Raw genomic sequence first — 10,064 nt, 5'->3', positions numbered from 1 at the left:
TCAGCAACAATTGTTGCCTTAAGGCGGGTTTTTAACCCTGTAAATGATACTTAAAAAAGAAATAAAGAAATTACGAATAACAATATATTTAATATCCCCCCCACACACTTTTCTTGACTAGTGAAGTGATCCGTGGTACTGGTGACCGCTGGTCTACGATGGTCTAGTTGCCATAGTAACCCTCCAAGACAACTTGGCCTCACTATTGATTTCCCAGCACCCAAACAAAGGTTAATTTGTAAACATATTCATTTTCTCAACACATTTGTGCTTCGGTTATTTTAAAAGATGCCCCTGTTTGCGTATACAAACATGTACAGGCCAAATCATGTTACTATAACAGATCCAATGAGAGGGCGTTTTATTGACAAAATTTGACAAAATATTTATAATTATGGTTTGATGTAGTCTAGAAAGGCACTGGTATTGGTCTGTACTAAGAAGTGTACTAATATTTTGATCCTATCATGTAGCAGCTACAAGATAGGAAAAATGTCCTTTAAAAAAAACAGTTCTTGAAAAAATCAATAATACATGTTTGTGTTTTAAAATTATATATATTTATCATACAGTCACGTCAACATTAGAAGGGTTGAAATCAGTTGAGAAGGCATCTGTTCTTTGCACACAGAAGAATTTGCAATGTAGAGAGTGGTTTATACCAATAAATTAAAATAAAAAAAATACCACAGTTGCATGGGGCCTCACACCAGCTGCTGCTGCTGGCTCAGCCTGTGTAGACAATAGCGGTGTCACACATGAGACGACACGAAACACAAGATTGGGTGTACGAGAACGAGGCCAGACATTACTTTTAAGAAAAGTACTGTACAACGAAAAAATATGACAATATATTGCAATCTACTAATTTCATTTCTACTATGTTAAACTTCTGCACTCTGTGTATGCCACCGACCTCACTTCGGCCCACCGACACAAAGAGACTGTAAGACTGACAAAAGGGCTCACTCCGTTCATGCCGTTGAACAAAGAAGCCAAGGTACTGAAAGCAATGCACAGAGTGAACTCTCTTCCTGCCTGTTTGGTGGCGAGAGACAAGGAAAACAGACACGCATGCACATGGTGATATATTAAGGCCGGCAAAATTATCAAGATAATTTTCATTTATTGTGTGATTAATTAATGTATGGATTATTGTTCCAGACGAAGTGCCCACGAGAACCTCGTGAGATCTTGTGATACAAGATCTTGTGACACCCCTAGTAGAGAAGTCATAATAATAATCATAACAAGTAAAGACAACATTTCCAATCCTGATAAATAGTTTAACATAAATATTTATTATAAATATGTAACTTTGTAAAAACATGTATGCATACATAAATAGCTTTAAAAATTAAATACTGGCATTCAAAATCAAAATAATTGATTTTACCCTTGGGATCAATAAAGTATTCAGATTTTGATCGCTTTGTTTTAGCTTGGCAAAAATGAAAAACATAAACTACCAATTCATAATAAAGCTGAATGTTATTCTCAGTTTAGTGGAAAGTCCAAGTTCTTTCCTGTCAGTAGCTGTACAGACGCACAACAATCTCTAAATGAGATACGCACGAACCACAAAAAGAAACCAGACAGAATATATGTGGTGGGGGGTGAATCATGCCTGTTGCCTACTTGTCTGCTGCAAACTGAAAATCTGACATCATGTGGGGGTTTCAGTATTGTTGTTTTTGGTTTGCAAGGGAGCTGCTGGGAAAGAAGCCATACTCTTTTGTCAGATAAAATATGATATATGTCCCAGACATATCCCCCCACACTTTAAACTAAAAGACTGAAACAAATCTTTGATACTTAAAGGAGAAAAAATTTGACAATGGATTTCAATCGTTGATACAGTATGTTCATTATCTCGGCCAGGATTTCTCAGACTTTCTTAGCTCAATACCAAAACCTGGACTCAATCTAGGTAAAATACAGTATGTCATATACAGTATTGCCATAGCATCATCATGTCTATAGTGGAACGTTGTATTTTCGTATACATTTGCAGATTTTTGATCCAAAAATGTTTTTGATTTCTATGAAAAAACACCACTTTCGGCTTATAAGCTCTGTAATAAGGCAGATATATTATAAGCAAACCTATCTCACTTGCTCTACATTTGTAAAGTTTGAGTTGCTCAGAAAGTAATCAGAGACAAACTTCAACTTGCTTGAGGTGTTCTTTATATGCAGTAGACGAGCTTGATATTTACACTCTTAGCTTACAACCCAAATGCCTACGTCACTCACAGCGCAACACATGTGGAACGTAACTGTACTACACCAACTATGCGGGTACTGAAACAGATTACACACATATTGTACAGTACATGAAAACAAGACTATTTAAACATTATTTTAACCTGCACGGCATGCTGGGAAGCTCATGCACACATTTCCCCAACAAGAATATTTACAGGCAGGTCCCCAACAGGAAGTTACCCAGCATGCTTTGTGGCTTAACAGTTAGTATTAAATTGTATTGTTTTGCATGTGTATTAGTGTGTATAATTTCAATACCTGTGGTGCACTTACACTGTGTGTTCCACGTGTTACTTTTTGTTATTTTGGTTGCACCGTGAGGGAGACTTTTGGTTTGACGACCCGCTGTTGGTATACTGTATGTTGTGTGAGTACGGGTGTGTCAAGCTAATTCAATGCAAACTGATAGCACTTACTCAAGCAAATTGATGTACAGTAGTGCTGTTGACATAGCAAACTTCATGAAACAAAAATTCATTAAACAAAAACAAATGTTTTTCAGTACATCTCAATTACTCGTGCTATTCGCGGCTGCCTCTCCGCACAGTAGTCATCTACTCTACATGACTATTTGGGAAAAATCACTGTTGTACCCCTACAGAAAGGGGTGACACTTTAGAAAAACATACACCTCTACTGTGTTGCCTATACTATTATTTTTCTGACAAATTCACAATATGGTGGTGCTGTTATTAAACTCCAAAGTTTGACCCCATAAGTCGGATTGACTTGAAATTTCTCACACAGCTCAATGCGATCTACAAAACACATTGTAAATTTAAGGTGTTTAGCCGAATCACCACCGAATTCGGTTCATTCCTTTGCTCGGGCTGACAAACACATGTCTGTAAAGTATAAGCAATTTGCGCAAAAGAAATGGAGAAAGATTGGTTGAAAAACATAGCTGCAAGCAACACATTTTTGCTGCGGCACAAGTGGGAACTAATTGGCCATCAGTCATTCACCATTTCTGTAATGATTACAGACCCTTGAAGACTACTGCATAACATGTATGATTTGCTAGAACGCATGGTAGAGGGCGCCACAGCTCATTATTTACATATACACTACATACGAAAAACTAATAATAAAAAAAACAAGAATACAAGAATTCACTACTAAAAATACAATTCCCAAGAAACGTGTTTGTTGCTTAATTATTAATTTAAAAAAGCTTGATCTTTTACTCTGACAACCAATAAAAATAATAAAATTTGAGAACTGCATTCTAGGCATTATTGCAATTTCTGTTCTTTGTAACGCTCTCCTGTCATTGAGTGTATATGTAAGTCTCCAAATGGAAAGTGAAATGAAACTTCAGCACGTACTGGAAGCATCATTTGGCTGGTTTCTCCACTGAAGCTTCTCCAGGTTCTTCTGCAGCATCTGAGCAGAGCCTGACAAATCCATATAATGCAAGGCGGAGAAGACACGTTCCAGGCTGGAGGAGGAGTCCTGGCTCCACAGCAGCAGGATCTGGTACTGCCTTTCCAGGAGACCCAAGCCCACCTCCAGCTCCACACGCTCTAGTTGTTGGTCTGCCACCGAGAGCAGCCTCAAGAACTCCTTCCACCGACGTGGGGGAACCTCCTTGATGATGGCGTAGAGGACGATGGGCGGCCAGTGCTCGCATGGCTTCTCTTGTCTGGAAACTGCGGTGAGGCAACCAGAAGAAAATGGCCATTATGTGGGAAAGGTATAACGGCTATAACATTCAGTATGATTGTTGGAACAACTTGGAAGTCAACCAGCGAGTGTGTTTAACTTTGGAGGCTCCACTTTGTATTGATTATTATGCTTGTACATTAGTTTACAGCAGCGGTCCCCAACCTTTCTGAGCCCACACAACTGCTTACGTTCCCACAAACCTGTATTGAAGTAGCTGCTGTCATTATTTCAGTTTCTGTCAATCCATTTTCTATGCCACTTATAAGGTCGTATGCTTGATCCTCTCCCAGCTGACTTTGGTTGAGAGGCAGGGTACACCCTGGGCTGGATCAGTTTCTGTCTTGTCTTCCATTATCCTGAGTAGTGGTCTGTCAAATCTTTTCAGCATCCCCAGTGAGAAAGGCTGTTACCTCATTTTCATTTTCGCAACTGCCAGTAGTGATTGCGAGAGCCCAATTTTGACCTCAATGTGACATTTGAGTAAAATAAATGTTTTCGGATATTATTTTTTGCCCTTATTTCCAAAATTTATATGCATTTACATAAAATTTTATGTAGTTATTGACAAAACATTTTTTTTTTTTAAAAAACATGTTTTTTTCGTTTTTGTTTTTTAGTTACTTCTGAAAGTTATCTACAGCCAGGTTCGGCCCCATCCACGGACAGCTATTGGGGACCTCTGGTACCCCTTGCCACCCAAGAAGGTCAACTTAATTTGATTTAATTTTCTAAATACAGCCAGGTTGCTGACATTATTTTGTCCTCTCCATCATGGTCTTTATGGCCATCAGTCATTTGCTGATGTGGTCCTGTTTGTTTCTGTTATTTTGTTATTTTTGTCGCCATTGTTGTTGCTGTTGATATTGTCTCTCTGTGTTGTCCCCCTCTTGTCCCCGCATTCCACCCTCTGTTTTCTTTTCTCTTCTTCTCTATCCCCTCCTGCTCTGGTCCAGCCACTCCAAATTTGCATAGGCCCAGACTTCCCTCTCCTCAGCCACTTCGTCCAGCTCCTCCCGGCGGAGGACCTCCCTTATCTCAAAGGGAGAGCCCAGAACTCATTTCGGCCGCTGGTACCCACAATCTTGTCCTTTCGGTCACTATTCAAAGCTCATGACCATGGGTGAGGGTAGGAACGTAGATCGACTGGTAAATTGAGAGCTCTGCCTTTTGGCTCAGCACTCTCAGTACTCAGCACCACAACGTGCCGATGTAGAGTCCGCATCACTGCAGACGCCGGACTGTACCACCTGTTCCATCCTTCCCTCACTCGTGAACAAGACGCCGAGGTAAAGTCATTCACTTGGGGCAGGATCTCATCCCCGACCCGGAGAGGCCACGCCACTCTTTTCCGGGTGAGAACCGTGGACACTGACTTGGAGGTGGTGATTCTCATCCTGGCTGCTTCACACTCGGCTGCGAACCGATCCAGTGAAAGTTGAAGTTAACGGCTTGATGAAGCCAGAAGGACCGCACCATCTGCAAAAAGCAGAGACTCAATCCTGTAGCCACCAAAAATTCTGTCCATATATATAATGAACAGGATCAGTGACAAAGGACAGCCCTAGCGGAGTCTAACCCTCACTGGAAACGGGTCGGAGTTATTGCCGGCAATGCGAACCAAACTCTGACACCGGTCATACAGGCAACAAACAGCCTGAATTAGCTGGTCCAATACCCCATACTCCCAGAGTATTCCCCAGAGAATTCCTCAAGGAACACGGTCGAATGCCTTCTCCAAGTCCACAAAACACATGTAGACCTGCTGGGCAAACTCCCATGAACCATCAAGGACCCTGCTGAGAATGTAGAGCTGGTCCACAGTTCCACGACCATGCCGAAAACCACACTGCTCCTCCTGAATCCGAGATTCAACTATCCGGCGGATCCTCCTCTCCAGAACCCCTGAATAGACCTTACCAGGGAGGCTGAGGCGTGTGATTCCACAATAGTCGAGGAGGTCTTCGAAGTCTTCGAAGTACTCTTTCCTCCAATCCACAACATCTCGAGTCGAGGTTAACATCACACCATCCCCACCATACGCACTGCTTCCCCCTCCTGGGATGCCGGATGGTGGTCCAGAATCTATTCGAAGCTTTCCGGAAGTCGTTCTCCATGATTTCTCAGAATTCCTCCCATGTCCATGTTTTTGCCTCAGCGACTGCCAGAGCCGCAGACCGCTTCGCTGTGCTGATACCTGTCAGCTGCTTCCGGAGTCCCATGAGCCAAAAAGGCCCGTTAGGACTCCTTCTTCAGCTTCAATGTCCGCCACCTTCCTCGGAACATGGTCGAAGCTCTCCCGGAGGTGGGAGTTGAAACTCCTTCCGACAGGGGTCTCTGCCAGTCATTCCCAGCAGACCCTCACAATACGTTTAGGCCTGCCAGGTCTGACCGGCATCCTCCCCCACATCGTAGCCAACTCACCACCAGGTGGTGATCGGTTGACATCTCTGCCCCTCTCTTCACCCAAGTGTCCAAAACATATGGCCGCAAGTCCGATGATACAACCACAAAGTCAATCATCAAACTGCGGCCCATAATGTCCTGGTGCCAAGTGCACATGTGGACACCCTTATGCTTGAATATAGTGTTTGTTATTGACAAGCACAGAAGTCCAATAACAAAGCACCGCTTGGGTTCAGATCACGCCTCTCCACGTCTCACTGTTGATGCCAACGTGAACGTTGAAGTCTCCTAGCAGAACAAGGGAATCCCCTGAGGGAGCACTCTCCAGTCCTCCCTTTAGAGACTCCAAAAAGGGTGGGTATTCCCAACTGCCTTTTGGCGCATAAACACAAACAACAGTCAGGACCCGTCCCCCCATCCGAAGGCAGAGGGAAGCTACCCTCTTGTTCACCGGGTTAAACTCCAACATACATGCTACAAGCCGGGGCGCAACAAGAATTGCCACCACTGCCCGTCACCTCTCACTGCTGGCAAGTCCATCCCCTCTCGAGAGGACTGGTTCCCCTCCCATGAGTGGTGAGCATGTGTGGTGTCTTTTAGCTTAAAATTTTCAGTTCATTTGGAGCTGCTAATACATACAAATATACGTATATAAGTCTGTCCTGAATTTATTTTTCTATTAATACAACAGTAAAACACATACAGTAACTACAGTAAATACAGTACAATACAGTAACAATTTCTGTCCCAGCCTGTCCCAGTTGATTTTGGGTAAGAGAAGAGGTTCATCATGTACTCTTGGCCAGCCAATAGCAGGACACCTACAGTGGTGTGAAAAAGTGTTTGCCTCCTTCCTGAGTTTTTTTTTTTGTCACACTTAAATGTTTCAGATCATAAAACAAATTTAATTAGTCAATGCCAACACAACTGAACACAAAATGCAGTTTTTAAACTAAACTTTTTATTAATAGAGGAGAATAAAAATCCAAACCTACATGGCCCCTGTGTGAAAAACTGACCCCTAAACCTAATAACTGGTTGGGCCACCCTTAGCAGCAACAACTGCAATCAAGTGTTTGCGATAACTTGCAATGAGTGTCTTACAGCACTGTGGAGGAATTTTGCCCCTCTCATCTTTGCAGAATTGTTGTAAATCAGCCACATTGGAGGGTTTAAGTGCATGAATCTCCCTTTAAGGTCATGCCACAGCATCTCAATAGGATTCAGGTCAGGACTTTGACCAAGCTAAAATGAACTAAAGACTAAAGTCTTCATTTTGGTTTTCTTCAGCCATTCAGAGGTGGACTTGCTGGTGTGTTTTGGATCATTGTCCTGATTTAAAACCCAAGTTCCTTTCAGCTTGGGGCCACATACAGATGGCTGGACATTCTCCTTTAGGATTTTTTGGTAGACAGCAGAATTCATGGTTCCATTTATTACATCAAGTCCTAAAGCAGCAAAACAGCCCCAGACCATCACACTACCACCACCATATTTTACTGTTGGTATGATGTTCTTTTTCTGAAATGCAGTGTTACTTTTATGACAGATGTAATGGGACACACACCTTCCAAAAAATTTAACTTTTGTCTCGTCAGACCACAGAGTATTTTCCGAAAGGTCTTGGTCATCAAGATATTTTCTCGCAAAATTGAGACGAGCCTTCTTTTTGTTCAGCAGTGTTTTTGGTGTTGGAACTCTGTCATGCAGGTCGATTTCGCCCAGTGTCTTTCCTATGGTGGAGTCATGAACACTGACCTTAACTGAGTCAAATGAGTCTTGCAATTCTTTGGATGCTGTTGTAGGGTCTTTTGTGACCTCTTTGATGAGTCGTCGCTGCCCTCTTGGTGTAATTTTGGCTGGCTGGCCATTAGTTAATATGTTTTTCAAAACAGGATCTTAGCTGTAGCTATCTATAAAAATCCTATTTCTCCAAATTGTGTGTTTCTGTAAGCTGCCGAAAGGTTTTCAGTTCCCCCCCAGCAGAAACAGTGCAGTAGGAGGAGATTCTTCCACTTATCCATTCCTTGAATCTCCAATCCATTTTGGCTGGAACAACATCAGAATCATAAGCCACCCAGTGTAGTATTTTTGCTGATTTTTCAAATTTTGGATCTCTACATTTTTTATTCCAGATATGTAGCGGGATGATGCTCCATTTGGAGAGCTTATTTAGATTTTGTTTCTGGAGAATTTTGTCCCCTAAGATAGATGCAAGAGGTGTTTCCACTTGGGTTTGCTCTATTTCTCTTCATTTTGCTTCGATATTAGGGTCGCACCAGCAAAAGAAAGAAAGCAGCTTTGCAGCTTTATAGCATTCTTCCAAATACGGTAGTGCCATGCCACCTCTGACCCTGGGCAGTTGCAATGTTTGTAGTTGCTAAACGCTGTAGGCCTGCCCTCCCACCGCTCTGCTTCGCTCTGCTCTGTTCACCGTTCCAACGTTACTTGGTGGTGTTGAAGAGTCAGAAGAGCAACTTGTAAGTAACAATTTATCGGTGTCCTGTGTTTATTTTTTGTAAGTAATTGGACAAAAGCAGTTGTCCGTGTAGCATTGTAGAGTGTGCATACAGGGTCCTTGTGGCATGATGCCTCTTTACTCAAGACCCATGCAAAGAAGACTGTATAGCAGCAGACAAATATCAGGCGAAAGATGGAAGCATACCTTTGTCTGGCAGTGAAGTCGCCATGTGGTCAAGATGTACTGGTGCAACTGATGTCATCATGGTGTTTTCATCAGAAATGTTAATTTTCTTGAAGAAAGCGACAAAAAAGGAATCTGTCATGATTTTGATCCTGTAGTTGTGCTTCAGTTGTGTCTTCATTTCTGAACAGGGTTTCACTGACACACAAAATGTGTGTCACATTTGTAAATGAACAGTTTTGTTAACAATTGTTTTTCGTATCTTTTTTTCACAAGACAGAAATGCAATAATGCTACAAGAGGTCCTGGCACCTACAAAGTGGATTGCTCTAATGGCATACCTGTACTGTAACGGTTTCTGGGAATTGCTATGATATGCTGTCAAGTGTTAACCAGTGAGTCCTCCATTAATTCACATACAATGTCTGCTTCATAAAATGTAAAGTTATATTAATCATACATGATATACAAGCATGTCTATTGGACATAAGCTACATGTAAGTGGGAACATACCAACATGTTCGAGTCACTGTTTGGATGACTGTGAGTTTCTGTAGAGAGAAAAACAGATATGATCTGTAAGCTTCTTGACAAAGCTCTTAAGAAAGCAAGCTAATAACTCATTTCCATTTATGGAAAATAAAATCAAAAGCCAGAAATGCTACAAAATTACCAGAAATTATCGAGGAAAAGGCTTCTTGAGACGTCATCTGTACTTCTGTGTAGAAGGTGTCGGACGTTTCGCTCCTCATCCGAAGAGCTTCGTCAGCAAACTCGTCTCAAGAAGCCTTTTCCTCGATGGACAACTCCTGTACGACTGAGAGCCTACACAGACGTACCAGAAATTATGTTCTTATAATTAAGATATTGCCATTTAAAAAATGAATATTAACCATCTGAAAACAAAATAGATCAACAAGATATTTTACTTATGAGGCACTGTCTCTTAAGTAATTTGCACTAAAATCTGAGCTATACCTCAGAAAATAAGTAAAATATTCTGCCAACACATTTGTTGGAATATGCTCATGCAAGCTTACTTTTTCCTTTCTTCTTTTTCTCTGCATATAACAACCCACCA

At 41.7% G+C, this 10,064-nt stretch overlaps 1 protein-coding gene across 2 annotated transcripts in view; it reads right to left on the bottom strand.

Annotated features, from left to right (window-relative positions):
* Window positions 1-1,346: 1,346 nt before the first annotated feature.
* The window catches only part of si:ch211-112c15.8 (tumor necrosis factor receptor superfamily member 1A), a 29,889-nt gene continuing 21,171 nt past the window's right edge, over window positions 1,347-10,064 (bottom strand). For both annotated transcript variants that reach the window (XM_054795561.1, XM_054795570.1), the window contains exons 8-10: window positions 9,497-9,534; window positions 9,005-9,092; window positions 1,347-3,920 (exon numbers count right to left, since the gene is read on the bottom strand). In XM_054795561.1, coding sequence (XP_054651536.1) covers window positions 3,586-3,920; window positions 9,005-9,092; window positions 9,497-9,534 — 461 coding nt within the window. In that variant the 3' untranslated portion in view covers window positions 1,347-3,585. The remainder of the gene's footprint in view (window positions 3,921-9,004; window positions 9,093-9,496; window positions 9,535-10,064) is intronic.

Source organism: Dunckerocampus dactyliophorus, chromosome 1 (genome assembly GCF_027744805.1).
Source record: "Dunckerocampus dactyliophorus isolate RoL2022-P2 chromosome 1, RoL_Ddac_1.1, whole genome shotgun sequence".
NCBI classification, from domain to species: Eukaryota; Metazoa; Chordata; class Actinopteri; order Syngnathiformes; family Syngnathidae; genus Dunckerocampus; species Dunckerocampus dactyliophorus.
Note: the sequence above shows the minus strand (reverse complement) of the source record. Positions and strands in the feature narration are given on the sequence as shown.